Genomic DNA, 20,486 nt, shown 5'->3' with positions numbered 1-20,486 from the left:
ATTCCTTAAAAATAAGCAAATTGCCACCTGTAACTAAATGCTCTCATACTTTGATTTTTTCAAAGTAATTTGTTGGGTACAGGGTGAATGAAAAGAAACAAGTTTAACTGATCTCTCTGTATTACAAATACAGCAAAGTACAAAATTAACAGGAGATGGTATGAATTACTAGTATGTACTAAGGTGATGGCAGTATTATGTACAAGTTGAAAAGAAATTCATGGGAGATCTGGAAAATGAAAACCACAATAATGGAATGAGAAAACACCTGCTGAACAAGTTCAAGGACAATGCACCAACAAAGACCAAATTGGTCCAATAAAATTTTCCATACACTGGTGACACTTTAACAAAGTTAAAATATTTTGACTGACTAAAACATGAGAGCTTTTAAGGAAATAGACTCTGATAAATTCAAAGCAACACAAAGTTCATAAGTTTAGACCAGCTCTGTTTTTCCAGATCTTATGACTAGCAGGCAAGATACTACACTTGAGCCTAAATTATCTTCTTTGATCTTCTCAAACACAGGTAACAATTAAAACAAGAAATGCAAATAACTTTAGTTACAGGGCACGATGAACACCTATGAAGCCCTCAAGTCTTGAATACACTACACATGTAGAGCACTTATAGCACGCTTACAGTCCAGCTATAAGTAAGTCACTGATGGCCAATTAACTTAGCACACAATGGGATATGGAGCACATGAGATGGCGAATGCATGATTTACATTCCCATACCACCCATTCCTCCCATACCACCCATGCCGCCCATTCCACCCATGCCGCCCATTCCACCAGCAGGTGAATCTTCTTTGGGCAACTCAGTAACTACTGCTTCAGCAGTTGTAAGAAGAGATGCAACACCAGCAGCATCAGTCAATGCAGTTCTCACGACCTGTAACAACGAACAAATGGAATGTTCAAGTACAATATTAAATCATAATAAAATAATTCAAAGTTGAAAAATACTTTACCTTTGTGGGATCAATAATTCCTTTCTCAATCATGTTAACAAATTCATTATTTAATGCATCGTAACCCATATCACCCTTTCCTTCCTCAACTTTAGAAACTATAACTGATGCCTCAACACCAGCATTCATGGCTATTTGCATGCAAGGCTGACGCAGAGCCTTCCGAACAATGTTCACACCTGAAATATAATACTTGACATCAGGACTAATAGGCACACAAAAATGTGGTACATGAAGTGTAAGAGTCTATCCAATTTCTCCATCATTCCAAATACAGACCCCCCCCCCCCCCCCTAATGTTCCAACCTAACCAAATATGCAAGGTTGAAAATTTTGACAGTAAGCTTACCAGTTTTCTGGTCATTGTTGGCAAGAGACAGACTATCAAGGCTAGTGATGCAGCGCAACAGAGCAGTGCCACCACCGGGAACAATGCCTTCTTCCACAGCAGCACGAGTTGCACACAGGGCATCATTTACACGGTCCTTCTTTTCATTTACTTCCACCTGGAAATAGTAAAGGCATGAATAGAAGCAATCTTCTAATTAATCAAGGCAAAAAAAACGGAAAATAAATTCAGATTCGCTTCAAAGAATTTGCACATTGCCCAAACTCGATCCGTAGGAGAGTTTTAGCTTCATACGGCCTTTTATTTTCATCAAGAATAACGAAACAAGCAAAAATTACGTAGAGAAGGACTTACTTCACTAGATCCACCAACTCTCAACACGGCAACACCAGAGGCCAAGCGTGCTAATCTCTCCTGCAACTTTTCTTTCTCATACTCTGAAGTAGTGTTTTCAATTTGATCTCTGATTTGGTCACTCCTTCTATCAATATCAGCCTTCTTTCCTTTACCCTTCAATAACAACGTGTCATCCTTAGTGATAAGGCATTCACCAACAACACCAAGGTCCTCCTTAGTAATATCTTCCAGTTTAACAGGGTTGCCTTCATCTCCAAACACTATACCACCAGTGGCTACTGCCATGTCCTGAAGTGTTGCCTTGCGGTTATCACCAAAACCAGGTGCTTTAACAGCAGCCACCTGAAGTCCAATTTTCAATCTATTCACAACGAGTGTGCTTAATGCTTCACCATCCACATCCTCAGCAACAATAACAAGAGGTTTGCGGAGTGTATTAGCCAGTTCCAGAGCAGGAATAATAGACTGGATTGATGAAATTTTCTTTTCTGAAAATAGAACTAGGCAGTCCTGGAATTCTACCTTGGCACCTGGAAATAACATAATGTAATAAATTCAAGATGGTGAATTCAAGAGAGTAAGTAGGGTTTTAAGAATATACATACCTTTTGCAGTATTGATGAAGTAAGGTGAAATGTAACCTCTGTCAAACTTCATGCCCTCAATAACTTCCAGTTCATCATGCAATGTCTTGCCGTCTTTAACAGTGATAACGCCTTCTTTACCAACCTATAATTGAGAATCCAAAATTGATAATAACGAAAAAAATAATGAAACAGACATCTCAAAACCTAATTTCACAGTACCTTCTTCATAGCATTAGAAATAAGGTCTCCAATTTTACGGTCACCATTAGCTGAGATAGTGGCAACTTGAGCAATTTCTTCAGGTGTAGTAACTGGCTTGGAAAGACTCTTAAGGTGCTCGATAATGGCGTCAACAGCTAGCATGACACCTTTGCGCACTTCAATAGGGTTGGCTCCAGTAGAAATTTTTTCAAAGCCCTCTTTAGCAATTGCTCTAGCCAAGACCGTAGCTGTAGTGGTACCGTCGCCTGCTTCTTCATTGGTATTATTCGCAACATCTTGGACAAGTCGAGCACCAATATTTTGGAATTTATCTTTAAGCTCAACACCCTTAGCAACTGTGACACCATCCTTAGTAATTTTTGGGCTACCCCAGGACTGTTCCAAAATGACATTGCGGCCTTTGGGACCCATTGTCACAGCAACAGCATCAGCAAGGATGTCAACACCTTGAAGCATTAGAGCACGGACCTCTGGACCAAACCGGACATCTTTCGCATAACCTCGTGCCTGAGATACTTGGCGCAAGGCCACTGAGCGTAAGACTGTTGGCAGCCGAAACATTTTGAACCTGGAAGAAGAAAGAACTATGCTTGTAACTTAACATCACAATAAGAAAATGTCACAGTTAGTACTAGAAACAAATGTTAGAGTCCGCAAAGCCAAGCAGTGGACACCTGAATGAATCAGAACCAATCTTGGGTGAAGCAACTGCTATTAGTCTATGACAAACGTGAAATTGTGAAGCAAACATGTTACTTTCACAAGGAACGGATGTCAAGCACATTCGAACTGTGCTAAATCAGCATCCATAAATAATTCATGCAATGCATTATAAAATGTTTAAGTCCGCAAAGCCAAGCAGTGGACACCTGAATGCATCAGAACCAATCTTGGGTGAAGCAACTGCTATTAGTCTATGACAAACGTGAAATTGTGAAGCAAAGATGGTACTTTCACAAGGAACGGATGTCAAGCAGATACGAACTGTGCTAAATAAGCTTTCTTAAATTACTGAAGCATTGGAAAATGTTTGAGTCTAGAAAGCCGACAGGGGACATCCGGATGAATCAGAAGCCATCTTTAAGAGGCCTTTAAAAACAACCCAAGACAAGCGTGAAGCTAAGAGGCAGCATTTTACGCAGAACTTAACTCAACATATTTAAAACCAGACAAGCAAACGTGACAAATTTAAAAAAATACAAATGTAGAAATCCGCAAAGCCAAGCAGTGGACATGAACCTGCATTCAAACCAATCTTGGGTGAAGCAATTTCTTTATCAATCTATGACAAGTCAAAAATCGTGGAGCAAAACGTGCAACACAAGGAACGACAGTCAACTTCCAGGGGTGATGGTGTGAGGTGAGAGTCATTTAACAATTCCTCATTGAAATACCAAAAAATAAAAACTGTTTAGGACGTGGAAATTATCAAACTACACAGTGACGGTTGAACAAGCAGATTTATAATGTATTATTCCATGAGAAATTAGGTGATTTCCCCAAATCCTAGATAAATAGTAGGATGCAAAATCCATGAGTGGGTGCCATGCAATTCCTAACCTGTGATCTAGAATACGAATCTAGGCAAAGAGAATAACACGATGACGAAAGTAAGAAATTAATAGAAAATGCTAAGACGATTAAAGTTAAGATTCTGATAAGGATTGAAACTTGAATTTGACAAAGAAAGGGCAAAAGGGCAAACGCAACGAACCGGCATGCAAAGTTCCACCATACAATCAGTCTTCAATAATCAGAAAAATAAAACAGGAAGACGTCTGTTGCTAGCAATCAACAGTCAATTTCACTCACGATAATAGAATTTAAACCTTGGAGTGGAGTAAATGCAAGAGTATAGTAATACAAAGAGAGATCGGAGCTCCACTTGATCAGTTGTCGGCGACCACGAGGGAACTGTCGGTGCTGGGATTGGACGGAACCCACGAGAAGGAGGAGGCTGCTGGTGCAGAGGTGAAAAAAAGAGGAAGAAAAGAACAAGTACATGAATGGCCCCAGAATAAGCGGGGACACAGGCTGGCTGCGCATAACACAGATTACACCCAAGATTAACCCACCAAACAGTTTCTCTCGATTGTTCAAGGATTTGCTCTCTAGCTTAGCGTCAATTTATACACTCTTTTAGTGATGACAATACAAATAATTGGCGAAAACGATTAATGTGCTCGTCTATGGCCCCAACCCCTTCTAGAATGTACTGCGGGCTGACGAAACTCTTAAAGACTGGATAACGAGGTTTAAAGTGACTGAGAAAGCAGCCTAGAATTTTAAGAGACTTCTTGATCCAGGCAGCTCACATTACCAACGATGAAAACCTTCTGTGGTCTTAAAACTCTGAGATTCACGGTACCGCGGGCACCGGCGAAATCCCTTGATTGAGGGGAAAGAAGAAGTTCGACTCTAATCGTTAATAATGGATACACAAGTAACTTTCCATGGTTATCGATGTTGCATTAAAAACTTCGAATCGGGTGGCATTATGAATGCGATTTGTTCAGTTATACAACTGTGACTTCTTCGCTCCTAGAGTGTATTTCAAAAACGTATCAAATCATATAGGCAAAATCTTTACTACTTTTTACAGTGTAGAGATGTCCCCTACCCCCTCCTTAGTCTCCATCTTACACAATCAACGCCCTCGTGGTTGAACTTCAGTCAGTTCAGTTCTGCTCTCCCTTACCGGTGAAGATCGTGATCAGAAGATTCACAATATCCCTCAAGTCTGCGACGGCCAATCATTGTGATTTACTTGTCATTCTAGTCCCCTGATCCCAACCATCTAGAAATGGTAAGCACTGTTAATTTCTTCACTTTACTTAGCTGTCTTTTTCATTTAATTCAGTAGACTTTCATGACCCATCTCTGATCTTACCCTTTAATTTCCATTCGTGTTATAAACTGTAAAATTTGTCAATACTATGGTTGTCTTTGTAGTCATCTGTTTGCTCGTGATCTGTGTCATTTCTGTGTGCTTCCATTATGTTACCATTTATTAAGGTCTCTCTGGTGGTTTCAGGCATCTGCTGTAGCACAGTCAGCTTTAGCATCAGCTAAGCGATTGGTTCCTCTCTTTGATCGAGTTCTCATTCAAAGAGCAGAGGCTGTCACTAAGACCAAGGGGGGTATTGTTATTCCTGAGAAGGCACAGGGTAAAGTACTCACTGGTACAGTTGTAGCTGTTGGCCCAGGCAGCAGAAATAGCGTAAGCATTTTTTGAATTAGTCTGTAATGTGTATTTTGGTCAGTCTTCTTGTTCTCACACCATGCTTTGTTTTACAGGATGGGCAGCATGTCCCAGTCTCTGTTAAAGTTGGTGATCAGGTTCTTCTACCAGAGTATGGTGGCACTAAGGTTGAGCTATCTGAAAACAAAGAGTTCCAGCTATTCAGAGAATCTGACATTCTTGCTAAAATCGAGTCGTGAATAAGCCACCCATGTGTATCATTACCATACCCCGAGTTCATCTCATTGTAGTTTTAAAATTCAGTGAGTGGCCAGCTGGTTTCCGAAAACACTATTGCGGGTTGGAAGCACCGTTTCTGGTCAAAGTTGCATTTTCCTTGTGATGTGATGTGAATAAGTTTTGTATATTGTTGCCATAGTTCAGAGGATAGTTGTCCCCTACAGTTTTACCATCCTGTGTGATGAATGTTGAACTTTTAGAATGAATGTACTGATGAATGATGTTCAAATATTATCTAATAAATCTTGATTTGAATAAAATTGTTTCTGATTTAAATATTTAATCATAGCATTAAATGCTTACTTCATGTCACACTGCTATGAATAGTTGTACAATTGCCAGATGATAATGAATCAATTCATTGGAGCATAATTCTCAGCCAACTTACACTACAGACGTGGCAAGTCATATTTGTTTTTAAAGTAATGAGACAGTTCAGCACTAGAAAGGTGCTTATTCTCAAGTGGACCTTACATTTTAAACAGAAAACCAGCACCAAAATCCCTTTATGAGCATTATTACATTCTCATAGATAAAAAAATCTCCAATTGATCATAACATTATGGTAGAATTATAAGATCTATATATGTAACAAAAATATACAACACTTGCATGACAACATTCACAGTAGAGAATACAAAGTAAAAACTTCAAGTTAGTTTGCACCAGCATCTTGAACTGATGGTAATGGCAAAGAAATACTGCCAGCCTAGACAAATTCTTGCTATAAATTAATCAACAAATATGTAAAAGGTGTGCATGCGTTAAACTTAAATGATTGGAAACTGCTTTATTCTATGCCCATAAGAATTTTTTGCAAAATTTGAAAATTTCCATATTACGGAAAGTAGGGGAAAATATGATAAGCTTAACGGTTTTATCACATTCGGATTTGCGTCGCTTGGTATGCTACCTTGGTGATACAAAATTGGGCAGTACCGGATAACCAAAAGACTTACAGTTGTACATTACAGTTATCTCATCGCACATGAAGTACAAAACAGTGTTAGTGAATAACTAACAGTATTGTTAGACAAGATAGAGAAAAATATTTCAGGAATATTCCCAAAGTTAAAAACAAATGGAGGGCATTGACACATCTGTACCTGTTAAACCACTTTTTGTTGTTGGTTTTTTAGGCACAATACAAGCAGACTTCTCTTTAAGTTAATAAGGCATGAGCAAATATTAGCTAAACAATCCCAAAACCTTATGCAATTGACAATAGTTGCATAACTACAACAATATCTTGCTTAGAGCCAAAATTTTACACAATGGTGGTTTAGAATAGAAACCATTGCAAATCTCATTTTGTGCAACAAAAGAGGTTTGCTAAAGGGAGAAATATTTATTTTAAGATGATATAAAACCAGCAAAGGATATGTAATACATTGAAAAAATGGGCAAAACTAACCAGGACATACAACACACAGGGCATAATTTCTATAATAGCTTCAAGGATCTTAATTCTTCACAATAAATACATTGTTGAATTAATTTGTGGAATGCTTTGGCATAAGCTTTGGAGAAACAAATTCTTTACAGCACAGTTATTTAAGCTGCAGTTTTGTTCTCTCTTTGCCTATTAAACTATAGTGGTGTTTGAAATAAAGCATTGGTAACAATTATTTTTCTAATAAAATTAACAGTAAAACTTATAACAAAAATCAACTAAAATTGCACGTGAAAAGATGAAGGAAAAACCCAAGATCTTCAGTGAAGCATTATTTAAAAAATTAAACTTGACTTATACATGGCTCTGATTGGTCCCAGGGAAGTAATGGGAGCTGCAAGAGTGGAGCACTGAAAGAAGGTGCTCAATGTGGAAGACATTTTATAAAAGCTCTTTTGAAAACAACCTATTTAAAATTTGTGTAGAATGGCCTGAATAACACAGACTAAACCCAAATAATAACTATAAATTATACAATTTACCCTCTTCTTTCAAAAGAAAAAAAAAAAGGTCCATTAAAATTACATTACAGATGCGGCAAATTTAATGGGTGCATCACAATTGAAGTTGATTCATATACTCTCATAAGTAAATCTTGAAGCCCAAGTGAACACAACAATATATGTCAGTGGGCTGAGCAATTCAATACATAACTAACAACAATGATAATCCTGCAATGACAAATGAAAACCTATGTAAGAGGCTCTTATGTTTTTCTGCTTTCAAAGCTGATAATTGGTTCAAAAAGGTATTCAATTTATTGTAGGAGCTCTTGTTTTATTACTTCTTTTCTGCCCTTACACAGAAAAGACAATGAAAAAAAAAAGCAGGGCTCCCAAAATTTGGCCTTTGATATAATGTCAGAAAGATAAGAAATCTTACACATATTCAGTATCTCCATTGAGCATTTATGAACAATACATCATATCACATGTGGGGGCGCCCACAGCTGCATAGACATATATACAAATCTAGGTATTTACTTTAAAGCTCAATCAGAGTTCTCATTTAAAAGTGGCAGGAAAAAATCCAGGGCTACTAGACATTGTGTTTGATTGCATCATCCCTAAAGGAGCCATGCCTGGCATTGATCCAGGGGCAGACAGGGTTCCGGGCACAGAGCTAGGAAGATTTCCTGTCATTGCACCTGGCATACCACCTGGCAGTGTACCAGGCATTGCACCAGGCAATGTTGAAACTCTTCCTGGTAGGCTAGAGAGCATTGGGCTCTGAACAGGCGATGGAGCAGATGAAGGAAGAGACCCCATCAGGCCACTACCACCCATTACGGGCACTGTGGGCCCCGATTGAGCAATTGGTATCATGTTGGCAAAGGAGGGGCCTAGACCTGTGTGAAATAAATGGTTATAAGAAACCTAAAAGAATTAGAAAAAAAAAACTTTCTTGACAACAGAAAATAAATTAAAATGTAAATTACCTTGTCTTCCAAGTGGAGAAGTAGGACTGTTGGTGGCCAATTGGTTCATTGAGGGTCCAGTCCCACTCTTGTTCCGGTTACCAGAAAGAGTTAAATTATCAACATCGATATTGAGTCCAGCATTAGTCCATGTGCTTCCAAGCTATAATATTACAAAATATTTGAATATATTCAAGTTGAACTGTATCTTTCATCAATAAATCAGAGAACAACTACCTGAAGAGGAGATGCGGCTTGGTTCATGTTGGCTGACATTGACATGGTATTTTGGGTACTCAATGGGGTTAAGGGTGTTGCATTTAGCAAGCTGTTAGAAGTACCTTAAACAAAACAGAAAAAAAAGGCATTCTCAATCAAGGATAAACCTTAAAAACCTTAGTCGCACTTATAGCTATTTCAATTTTATGTTTAATCAACTAAAGGGCAAACATAGCATAAAGAAACTAGTATATTAATTTTCATGAGATATTTATTGAAATGATAATGAGATACAAAATAACAGGATTTCAGGAAATATTACAGCAAGAAAGTATTATCATGAACTATGTGAAGTAAGAGCAACATCAGTCAAAGTTCCAACTTTTCTAGCAAGTTCTCGACATTTTGAATCAATGTCTTGAACACCAATAGGTCCACATGCAATACTCTGCAGCCACTCTCTGGCATCAAGAACAGCGTGTCTTAAGTCACCTTGTAAACGAGACTGTGGCACAGCATACACTACACTCAATACACATCCAATAGCTGCCAGTCGAATACTGGCTTCAGTATGGTACCTAACACTCCAGACAAATTCAAGCAGTTCTGCACCCATACGAGCAGCTACAGGAGCATTTTCAGAGCATTGCATAATAACAGAGAGAGTTAAAATAAACCTGAGAAGAATTACAGTATCATCCTGAACATTAGATCTCTCTTGATGCAAAAGTACAATGGTGCCACAGTTTTGAGTGATTCCTCTGATGAGTGGGAAGAAAAAAGATCCTGCTACAGGGGCAAATCGTGAAACAAAATTAAAAGGTACTCTTGTTTTTGAGGTAACCCGTCTTGTCTTTAAAGCTACTCTTTTGTCAATCTGCTTCTGCCACAATTTGGGGAAAGCATCATTTTCAAAAGTTATGAGGTCAGCAAATTCATCAAGAACTTCTTCCAGAAACCCAGTGCATCCAGAGAACTTACTCTCGTGGGCATTTAGATCAATGACACTTTCTTTAGGTTTTGGTCTTGATGGAGCAGAGCACATTGCAAGGGATGCCTCTGTCATCGCATGTAACATAAATAATCGCTGCCTAATAGAGAATGTACTACTTCCCTGATGGAAAAGTTTGGAAAGGTGTTCGGCACACACTGTAGGTTTGATGATTAAGACAGCAACAGTACCCTTCATCTGCAGTCCACTGAAGTCTTCAACGGGAAATCGAGGTTCAAGTCCAACTAGTGCTTCAAGAATGTTGATTGCCAGTGATTCATCTTCATCGGGTAATTGGTTTGTGACAAGATCTTCGCAGACGATAAGGCTTCCACACCATCGATCCATATCTTCTACTTCATACAGCCCTTCGAGCATATCCCGGAGATAAATGGGTTTCTTACGATCTGACAATGATTTATCGTTTGATAAGTCGAATGGCACCAAGTCATCATCACTATCCAATTCCTCTGAGGGTTCACAAGTGGAAAGAATCTTTGATGAGGAAGCAGGTGGTTCTACCTCTATCGGTATAACATATTCTGGTTTACTGTACTGTGTTTTGTTGTTTCGTACAAAACCACTGTCTTTGGCAACGGAGAGGAGAATAGAGTTGCCGTCTTCTTCAGTTCTTCTACAATCCCCTAATTCAATATTCAGATTTCTTATCATTTGAACTAACTGGAGGCTATCAGAGTCCATGCCACTGTAGTCAAATTTCACAGCCTCAATAAGAAGCTGTTTTGACAGTAGCTCAGCAGTTATCATGCCAATTGCACGAATCTGAGTAACAGGGGATTCTAGATGAATCTGAACCCCTTTGAAAAGGTGTTTTAATGAGACAACTGGGAATTGCTCATCAGCAGAACTAGAAAAACTCATTGTAAACATTACTAATGCCTGTGTGATGTAGATATGTTGCTCAAGTGGAGTATGAACCAATGCACTGTGGTCTCCCCAAACTGACAAAAGACGAGTCACAATGTCTTTTAAAATCAATTTTAGGTCTGGTGAATCTTTGAAGTACTGAGCCAAAGAAGAGATCACTCTGACATCTCTGTAGTCTGAATATTTGAGGAAAGGAATTTTGGTACAAAGAACATATTTCCAATCTGTTGACTCTAATACTGCTTTTCCCAAAACATACTGGGCTTTGCAGCCAAGATCATAGCATTCTTTCAAAATAATGTCACTTATTGTCTCAATGGCTTGCCTATTCAAGGAGACCAGCAATAAAGAACTAATCATTCGAACCTTTCCTAAATCCATTGCACACCATTTTATGAGAGCACGTATCAAAATAACTACACCTGAGTCCTTCAAATGTGGTTTCAAATTGACCAAAATACAATTTACAAGCATTGAGAGGGGAAGTATATTCACAGTTTTATCAGAATTTGCAATAAAAGATAAACAACAAGCAACATGAAAGCACAAGACTTTGCAAAACTGAGAAGGCAAGATTTCTAAAGGGGTATTGTGTTTAAGAACATTTGCAGATCTACTTGGAAGGGATACAAGCATTCTCACGCAAGCTTCCCACTCATCCTTCAGTAAGTGGTGCTGAAGAGAATTACCCTCCTTGGTTAACTCCACACAGCAGAACAAGGTGGATGAAAAAACAGCTGAGCTGTGAATTAGTTTGATAAGTAAAGCTATAACTGCATCACTGCGGCGAGAGAGAGGTATGTTTTGTAACAATTGCACTAATGTCTTCATTGAGTAGTACAACATGGATGGTGAAGCACCATCAGGAGCAATTATCAGGGCAAAATATTTGTCAAGAGTTCCTGTATTATCCAAGGGCCAGTCAGAGCTGATTCTTGCAGTAAGAGCACTGATCAATTCAGGATACCGCTTGTTCCAGGTTTCTTGCACAACATAACTTGCTTCATCCAGGCCCTCAAAGCGTTGAGTTGTGATGACGCCAGGGATATATTGAGCTACACGTCGCAAGTTGTCTTCCAGTGGTTTATCACGTGACTTCTTCTTGGCTAAGTCATCAAGCAGGATCACAATGGCTGCGTCCAAACCAGTCTCCCATTCTGTGCAAGTGATAAATCTAACGTTGTTGGCTAATTCTTTCCTGATTTAGCTCAAATTTAACATGCACAAGAATTTGCACTCAAACAAGATAAATAGTTTAAAATAAAACAATTGCAAGAGGCAAATGAAATAAACTCTCCCCTGCAAGTTTCAAACTTAAATAGATATATAAATGCACCAACAAAACATTGAAGTTAAAATATCATCTTTCCCACAATTTTAAAGTTTTGTTATCAGAAAATGTCTAATATGCTGCAGAGCTTTAACTTACCAGAACTGAATGTGTCATCCAATAAATTGCTGTTATTCTTCACCATAACTGTGGCATTTGTTGAGCTGCTACCAGTTGTTAATGATGAGAAACCACTTGTGAGTCCTCCCAAAAGGTCAGAATTAGTAAAATCCCCTTCATCTGAAATGAAAAGTTACATGTTAAGTACATTCAGTAATACTCAGTTCATCTTCAATTACTTAAATTACTTCATCACAATCATACTTGGGCTGCTGATAACATTCCCATTGTTTAAATTTTGGCTTGGTGATACAGCGTTCCCAGGAATAGTAAAAGGAGTCCCACTTGGCACAGATGAACTAGAAAAGGCTGAGCTGAAGTCGGCAAACTCATCAGTTCCTTCCCTAATAAAACCAAGAAAAATTAGTCAGAATTTAGGAGGTACTTAGAAACAAAGGAGAAAAAGTAATTAGATAGAGATAGACTAACTTCACTTTTGATGGATCAGTTGAAGCTGCAGTAGGATTACAACCAAATGCACTAGTAAAATCACCAAAATCAGATGAATCTCCAGGAGATGGATCAGCATCACCACGAGGGTTGAAAAAGTCATCAGCTGTCTGTGATGAAGAAGGTGTATCTTTTCCCAAAATGTCAGATAGAAAGTCTGATGAGTTGTTTGGTTTAGTAGCACTTGAATTTGCCTGTTGGAGACACAAAAGAATATTTATAAAAAAATAAACAACTTGAGGTTGACAAGCAAAAGATATGACAAGTACATACATTTTCAGATAACTAGTCAACCTCCAAATTTGACACAAATAGGCTTTTTTTTTTAACTATCATTAATAATAACCCTAACTGAGTAAACATTTTTCAAATTCTAACAAAAACAAACCTTTGCAAAGTGTGCAGCTGCTCCTAAATCCACCTTTTTGCTGGGTTGAGAGGACTTCTTTACTGGGGAGGAGGCAGACTTAGTAGTGCCTCTCTCTGATGGCGATGTTGGCGAGGAAACTGCGCTTCCTGATCCAATACTGTCATTGTCTTTGTACTCTTTGCCACTGCGCTCTTTATCATAATTTCTAGATCTCGCACTGTTAATTTCAGGATCTGAATCATACCTTTCACCCTCATCACTGCAAAGTGAATGTAATTGTTTCATTTAGGTTTTCAATGCAAAATGTAACTAACTGCTATTTTCTTAATTTTTTCTCTCACCTGTTAGAGGACTTTTCTTCAAAGCCTTGAGTCCTTTCACTGTTGCCACCACCACCCCAATCACCATATTCTTCCCTTCTCCAGCGTGGCTCTTCCCATCGATCTCCTCCTAACATTAACATCAAACTTGTATTGACTGGACAGACAAAACAACTAACTTCTTATCAAAAACTAAACAACTTACCATATCGTCCACCCATAGCTCCACTTGACATCCCAACGTACTTGTCTTTATTTTTTTTTGCCTTTTTGCGCTCTTCACGTAACCGATCATCATCCTGTACAAAATCCATCAACTCTCGGACTTTGTGACGGATGTTCACTCCTTGATCTTTGCCCAGTTCATCAACATAAGTGTAATTCTCTAATGATCTCAAATCATAGACATGTTCTCTAGCAGCTGTTACAACTCTTTCAGATCCATTCCGGACTAAATAGTTCAGAAGCAATAGAGACTAAAAAGAAATGCATAGTAAACAAATATTCCAAACAAATTTTTTTTATTATTTTGTAAAAAGGAACTAGAATTCGAACCTTATATGTTCTTCGCCAATTCTTCTTATTGTCTTGTAACATACGTTTCCAGAGCATTTGCATTACTTCAGGAAAATGTTCATAAGTGAAGGTGGCTTGAGCTATTTCCTGCATTAGAGCGCCTACAAGCAAGATAATGAATATCAAGAGTGTTTGACACAATCTGACAAGTAGCTTGTGCTACACACAACAAAAATGGCAGTTTTGTTAAGACACGCTTCTTACCTGTAGGACCCCAGGCTTCATCATTAGTAGCTTCTCTAACTTTTGCTTCTATTTCAGTGTAGTTCATAACCACATTGGTGCTGATAAAACAGAAACAAATTTCAAGTTAACATACTATATTCCCCAAAACACTTATCAACTACAAAAATTGATTCTACTCATTCTAATTTTCAACAAATTAAAATGAATTTTTTTTTAAAATGAATGGAGGACACGTGAATTCTATGATCCTGTAATTGTTTTATAAAAAGAATAAGACCTGTTGATATAACCTGACACTTTGACAGTTCCCTTTACTGTCAACAACCCAGACAACACCGAAATAAATTATCGATGTATGGATTGATATTGAGTTAAAACCTCTTACGATGGACATAAGTACATTTCAAATGAAATAGTGAAGTGTGAAGTCGCTTGGTGTGAAAAGGGAAAAACGAAATATGATTTATTTGCCAAGTCTCTAGATTAAGACAACAGATTGTACGGACAATTTTCATGTCGAGAGGAAAGAAATACAGGAGTTTTGAAAAAAGAAGAAAAAGTAAAAGTAGCAGCAATTGATTTGGGATTTGAATGACGTCCGAGCATTTTAATTATGGACGGTTAAAGCAAAAATTGCATAATAGGCCTAACAGTTGTCGAAAAAAAGAGAGGTTGGTTATCGCTGTCAACTTATAGAATACTTACACTTTGTCCGCCAACTCCCGCACTCTCCACATATTCACGAAATTATTCATTTTTTCTTCTAAAGTAATTACAAGTGTACAAAGACGCGAGGGGACGCTGATGATCGCGGATAAAATAATACAAATGTTTCGCGTCACAACGTCCCTCTCTCGTCAGCTGATAACATTTATTCTTCAACCTAACATGGCGGAGGCGGACAACGTCGGCGCCTTGCTTAAGGTGCGGTCTGAACAAAAGTGGAGGGCAATTTTGAATGTAGTCGTGCGGCGGTCGCGATACCTGAAGTTGCCCAGTGTGGCGGAGAGTAGCGGGGAACCAAAACAAAGCAGAAAGCAACAAAAGAAAACTACGCGATACATCCAGAAAGCAGTATTTGACAAGGTTTCAATCAATGTGCAGCCTTTATATACACCTCTATGAGGATTAGAAACGTTTTTGGAATTATGAATTAAAAGTTGCATCTTAGTTCACTTTGTTTTAGCTTGAGGCTAGGAGGTTGCAAACCTATCTCTCAACGACACAATTTAAAACATTAATTATCATGCTTCTCTTTAGGTGCCCCCACGATGCTGGGTAGGCGATGCCGCGCGGGGCTACGCTTGCGATCGTCTTATTGAAGCTGTTTTCGCAGGAAAGTGGTTGAACCTGCCGGCACGGCTTACCAGCATGGCCTGGCGGCACGGTATCTCAGCGCCCGCAGCACACCACTGCCGCTTTCGTGACCCGAAGACCAAAGTACCGCTGCTGAGATGAATATAAAAGGATGGACCACTAAAACTCAAACACAAACTAGCGACAGTGATTGGGTGGCGCCCTGCCTTGCGGGGATACACATACAGCGTGACAAATCTATCGGGCTGCACGTGCACAGCCCACGGCCCCATGGCGTACGTGGTACGTAGAGCCGCCACGCGCCACCCGCACCGCCACGCGCCGCGCCGCGACCTGCTGCTTTCAATTGCCGGCCGCCGGGCACGCGCACGCCAAGCGCACGCCAAGCGCACGGCGGCAGTGCTCACGTGCGAGCTCAGCTGCAAGAGACGACCATTCAAATGCGAGCGAAAACTCGACGGAATTCATTTCACACCAGAGCGCCACACAGCCTACCCCATCAACAAAATGTTTGAATTGTGAGGCTTTTTACGGCCGTTTCTAAAATCTCGGACACTTCGCAGTGCACACAGAGTTGCCGAGTGCCCCGCCCAATAGACCCCGTTTTCTTTGTGTGATACTTAACCGCATAGTGCGGAACCTCGGGCAGGCGCGGGGGCGCAGGAGGAGGGGGTGGGGGCTTCAAAGGTACGACACCCCCTGTGTCCCAAAGTAGACAGTATGGATATTCCCGGTACACATGGTATGTCAACAGAGAGATGTCGAGCACCTGTGCGACGTAATTTGCACCGGTTGTTGCTGGGTCGTGCAAACCACGCCTGGGGGTAAGGGTCGTACTCTTTGCCACCCCCAAGGCAGCAGATTGAGCCATTTGCTGAGGCATCACCAGTCTCGGGGTGGGTATGGGCTGTACCTTTGCGGGCATCCCTTAACAACCACACGCACGGCGCGATGGGGTGCGTCTTGTTGTGTTTGCAGCCGCCAGGACCTGTCCAACTCAGTTAACGGAGGGGAGGGAGGGAAGCACAGCGGCAGCCGAAGAGGATGCGCGTCATGTGATGATCGTTTATCGCCCACAAGCACCTCCAAACAAGCTCAACGCCCGCCGCGCGTGCGACCAGGCGAGGGGTGAAGGGGGGAGGGCGGGAGGGAGGGGGGGAGATATATTGATGGAGAGAGAGAGAGACAGACAGACAGAGAGGGAGGGGGGGGGGGGAGGTTCCCGTCAGCAGAGTGAGCTCGTGATGATTTTTACGTTTGCTGTATTATATTGTTCGATTTCTCTTCCCTGCTCTCCAAACAGTCCGCTTCACAATTTACGACACATCCCCGTCCTCAGCTATTCAACTAAAAACTTACGCTCACGCCACGCTCAGTGCAGCGTGCCTTCTAAACTTCCTCCCTCCCATGTAATATCCAGTCAGTCGTTTTCGCTCACGCTACTGGCACGAGCGTAACAAGCGATGATGTTTTCATTCGGAATTTTCGTGCACAGTGTATTGCATATTACTTGTATTAGGTTGTATTACATAGGCTTTGAAACTAAAATTCTACCAGTATAGAGCATACGCCCCGTAAACGTCACTATGACACACAGCTGCGCCCAGCACGCTCCCGCACGCCGGGCTACACCCGCACTACCGGTACGTGCTCATGTTTGGTAGTTTGGAGGATCGGGAGAATCTGATAAAATATAAACCAAAACCGGCCGACGTCGAGCAGCGTAGAAGTCGCGTCCGGCCACCAACAAACAATTCACACACTAACTCTGCGGCCGCGGGTGGGAGAGGGTGTAAGAGGGTGGAGGGGGGAGGGGGACGAGAGGGCACCCCTGGAGGCTAAGTAGAGCATATGACCGGCAGCACATGAGGCGGAAAATCAGTGTGAGCCGCCCTGAAGGGCAGGGTGCGGCAGGGTGCGGCAGGGTGCGGCAGGGTGCGGCGCTGGAGAGGGGAGGGACAGTGGAGGGGAGGGTGCAGTGGGGAGGGAGATGCTGTGGGAATATCGCGACCGCTAGCAAAGCTTGTCGAATGACCGTGTCATCCGATGGGTAAACACCCTCACCGCAGACCCAACACAAGACGCGCCGGCATTGTGCCTGCAGCGCCGAGCGAGTCCGAGCGAAGCTGAGCGCCACGCCGTGTGCTGGGTGCGCGGTGCGCGGGACGCAGAGGGCGGCCGGAGGCGCTGTTTAAGTTTCGGTCGTTTCGGGCAAGGACGCGACTACGCGGCAAAGTTAGTTGGTCACCTACTCGAAACACGATTATGTTTTTTGCGAGAGCATACTCTCCATGTGATGGCCCTTTCCTTTCACGTTAGCCCTGTTCTTTCTTCCGGTTTTACTGTATCGAGATCGGATGCAGGATTGCCTATCTAAAGGTGGATCTCCAATGGAGCAATCTACGCTACCCATCACCCATCATCCGTCACCCATCACTTGCGATTTCGTGTATTTACGCGTACAACTCGGGTTGTGGTTAAGACTAAGGATGTGTGTGAACAATAAATAGGAGGACTATACACCATATGATTGTATTTCTCGATGTAAAATCACGAAATAGCAAGTGATGGGTGACGGATGATGGGTGATGGGTAGCGTAGATTGCTCCATTGGAGATCCACCTTAAGTGAGGGCCCCCTCCTCTCAGGGCGTTTGTTGCGACAACAGTCGCGAAGCGAAGTGCTGGGCTGGACCCCAGCGCCTGGTGGGTAGGCAGTCCCTGATGGAGTCGTGCGGGCGGGTTGCACAATGCACAGTACCACAAAGTGAGGGGGTTTCATCAGCCATCGGGTATAAGGAAGATAGCGAGCGGGAGGGCGGAAGTCGGGAGTGAGAGCGGACCGGGCTCTCCAAGGTACCCGAAGGGCCCGTCTGCCGCCCGGCCGCTAACGAGAGCAGCCCGCAGTCGCTATCTCAGCCAGAGAGAAGTTATCTATGATCTCAGCTTACAGCACGGTCGTAAACTAGCGCATACGAAGGACAAACATTCTTCACAGAGCTCTTTGTTTGGGTCCTCATACCATTGAAGCTCCTCATGAGGTCCTGCAGGACCCCCTTTGATTTCTGTACCCTTCGGACGTCTTCCTTCCTATCAATCAGCCCAATGAGCAAATACTACTTCTCGTGATGCTTATACCACATGCAGGTGGCTGATTAACCCCGCTCACTTCTGTAGTTATGCTGTACCGCACGCATGAGTGCGGGAGGGTTGCCTACTCGCTCGTAAGAGGCACCGTGGACAGGGGCGACAGGCAAGCCCGCCCGCGCTGGTGCATGCTGTACCGGGTGATTCAGAAAAGACGCAGGTGCGGGCGGGTTTGCCTATCCTCGACTCGGCGGGCGCACGGGTCCAGGTCTGGGTCTGGGGAGAGGTGAGGAGGGGACCCGTGCGCCCGCCGAGTCGAGGATAGGCAAACCCGTGCGCACCTGCGTCTTCTCTGACTCACCCGGTACAGCATAACTACAGAAGTGAGCGGGCCGGGGGTTAATCAGCCACCTGGTACCTTCAATTTCTTTCCACGATTGTTAATGGCCGCACCAGATACAATAACTTCACACGTCGCACACGCACACTATTGAGCCACTTTGAATAAGCGCGCCAGCGCGTGTCACATGAATAATTAGCGGTGGTCTCTCTCCCAGACTAACAGTCCTCCCCTCCCCTTCCAAACCCCCTTCCTCCTCCCCTCCTCCTCCCCACCCCTCCCTCTCCCCCCCTCCCCCTCCTTGCAATGCTCCGCGCGACCCCTGTCGCTGTCGCTAAAAGGGATTTGGATCACGGGGGCGCTTAGCGACATCTTAATTTGAATGAGGCTGGTCCGGAATAAGAGGTCGCGAGGAAGATGGATCGGGAGAGTTAGTTTGATTGGATCACTAACAATTTATCGCTGCGGTATGAACAGATCATCGTGTGCTCCAAAAAGACATGTTCATGTGCCACAAATGCCCCCCCCCCCCCGAAACTCTACTCACTCACTATATGTCAATGACTTATTTTTTTCTGGTCACTGGCGACTAGAGTCCTAGACTCTAACTGAGACCTACAATGCGAGCAAAAGTCGTGGCGGACACAATGACCTCGCGGTGATGCCCTTCTTCGGCCTGGGGCACGTCGCCGTCGCCCGCGGCTCGGCCCCGACCGCCACCTGCGCCAAGGTGAAGACCTCCCCCACCCCCACACGGCAAGGGTAAAGGGCAGCCGTACAGGGGAGTTCGGCCGCCCACCAGGTGAAGAAGGACACTGCGGCCCTCGGTGGGGCCAACCCAACAGGGGGGAGGCAGCCCGACCAGACGGAGAGGCGCGCCGCTACGCACCGCCGCCGCCACCAAGCACATCCTGGACTATGGAGCGCAACGGCCGGCGCAAGAAGGCACGGCGAGCAGTGAGGGGCGCAGCGAGAGAAGCAGCGAGGGACGACGCGGACGAGCCCCCGGCGTAACGGTAGGAAACAAACCTTCTCTTACTTCCGCGCCTATAGATAGGGCCTGCCCTGCGCTTTCCTACCTGAAATGAGCAGCTAGTGGGCAGCTCCTTCCTATGGGCTAGAGGCATGGGTGGGTGTAGGTAGGGGCGGCTCCGTGCCCATATGTGACCATGACGTTCTTCGGCCTACCGCGATGACCCGTCGACAGGGGGGCGCCCGGACGGCCTCGAGTCGCGCCGCGAGTTTGTTTACCTTGACGCGCTTCAAGTGCTCTCCAGCGAGACCGGCTCCAGCGAGGCTCCAAACTCTCACGGTGCGCCGCTGTAAAACCACAACACACACATCCTCTGTGGCCAATGAATGCATAAGCGGCGTATCCGATCCACTGGTAAATGTGTTGACAGGGCGACGGAGTGTGCACGTGGTGGAGGGGTGGGGGGTGGGGAAGG

At 42.9% G+C, this 20,486-nt stretch overlaps 3 protein-coding genes across 3 annotated transcripts; 1 reads left to right on the top strand and 2 right to left on the bottom strand.

Annotated features, from left to right (window-relative positions):
• Positions 1-102: 102 nt before the first annotated feature.
• LOC113208008 (heat shock protein 60A) lies at positions 103-4,780 on the bottom strand. Its single transcript, XM_026424834.2, has 8 exons — positions 4,570-4,780; positions 4,307-4,451; positions 2,492-3,062; positions 2,291-2,414; positions 1,683-2,215; positions 1,329-1,485; positions 980-1,158; positions 103-900 (listed from the first exon to the last, which is right to left on the bottom strand). The coding sequence occupies exons 3-8, from the start codon at positions 3,053-3,055 to the stop codon at positions 730-732; spliced, it is 1,728 nt and encodes a 575-aa protein (XP_026280619.1). The 5' UTR covers positions 3,056-3,062; positions 4,307-4,451; positions 4,570-4,780; the 3' UTR covers positions 103-729.
• A 351-nt stretch (positions 4,781-5,131) lies between these two features.
• Positions 5,132-6,235, top strand: LOC113208009 (10 kDa heat shock protein, mitochondrial). Its single transcript, XM_026424835.2, has 3 exons — positions 5,132-5,300; positions 5,529-5,714; positions 5,792-6,235. The coding sequence occupies exons 1-3, from the start codon at positions 5,298-5,300 to the stop codon at positions 5,933-5,935; spliced, it is 333 nt and encodes a 110-aa protein (XP_026280620.1). The 5' UTR covers positions 5,132-5,297; the 3' UTR covers positions 5,936-6,235.
• A 3,082-nt stretch (positions 6,236-9,317) lies between these two features.
• On the bottom strand, positions 9,318-15,195 carry LOC113208002 (telomere length regulation protein TEL2 homolog). The gene is made up of 10 exons (XM_026424806.2): positions 15,001-15,195; positions 14,314-14,393; positions 14,089-14,210; positions 13,739-14,009; positions 13,555-13,663; positions 13,232-13,472; positions 12,823-13,037; positions 12,598-12,737; positions 12,373-12,513; positions 9,318-12,100 (listed from the first exon to the last, which is right to left on the bottom strand). Exons 1-10 carry the CDS (start codon positions 15,048-15,050, stop codon positions 9,402-9,404), a joined length of 4,068 nt encoding a protein of 1,355 aa, XP_026280591.1. The 5' UTR covers positions 15,051-15,195; the 3' UTR covers positions 9,318-9,401.
• Between the last annotated feature and the right edge of the window lie 5,291 nt (positions 15,196-20,486).

Source organism: Frankliniella occidentalis, unplaced genomic scaffold, assembly GCF_000697945.3.
Source record: "Frankliniella occidentalis isolate FOCC.00 unplaced genomic scaffold, Focc_3.1 Scaffold36, whole genome shotgun sequence".
NCBI lineage: Eukaryota > Metazoa > Arthropoda > Insecta > Thysanoptera > Thripidae > Frankliniella > Frankliniella occidentalis.
The sequence above is the reverse complement of the archived record's forward strand: the minus strand, read 5'-3'. Positions and strand labels throughout refer to the sequence as shown.

Bases quoted from the DNA above. Each gene is read 5' to 3' on its own strand.
- LOC113208008 (XM_026424834.2), bottom strand. From the start codon at position 3,055: ATGTTTCGGCTGCCAACAGTCTTACGCTCAGTGGCCTTGCGCCAAGTA. The intron at 1,486-1,682 runs GTAAGTCCTTCT...TACTATTTCCAG, and splicing joins GAGTTGGTGGATCTAGTGAA to GTGGAAGTAAATGAAAAGAA. The intron at 901-979 runs GTAAAGTATTTT...TCGTTGTTACAG, and splicing joins GAATTATTGATCCCACAAAG to GTCGTGAGAACTGCATTGAC.
- LOC113208009 (XM_026424835.2), top strand. The intron at 5,715-5,791 runs GTAAGCATTTTT...TTTGTTTTACAG, and splicing joins GCCCAGGCAGCAGAAATAGC to GATGGGCAGCATGTCCCAGT.
- LOC113208002 (XM_026424806.2), bottom strand. From the start codon at position 15,050: ATGAATAATTTCGTGAATATGTGGAGAGTGCGGGAGTTGGCGGACAAA. The intron at 14,394-15,000 runs GTAAGTATTCTA...CTGTTTTATCAG, and splicing joins CGGGAGTTGGCGGACAAAGT to CACCAATGTGGTTATGAACT. The intron at 12,514-12,597 runs GTATGATTGTGA...TTTTCATTTCAG, and splicing joins GAATGTTATCAGCAGCCCAA to ATGAAGGGGATTTTACTAAT.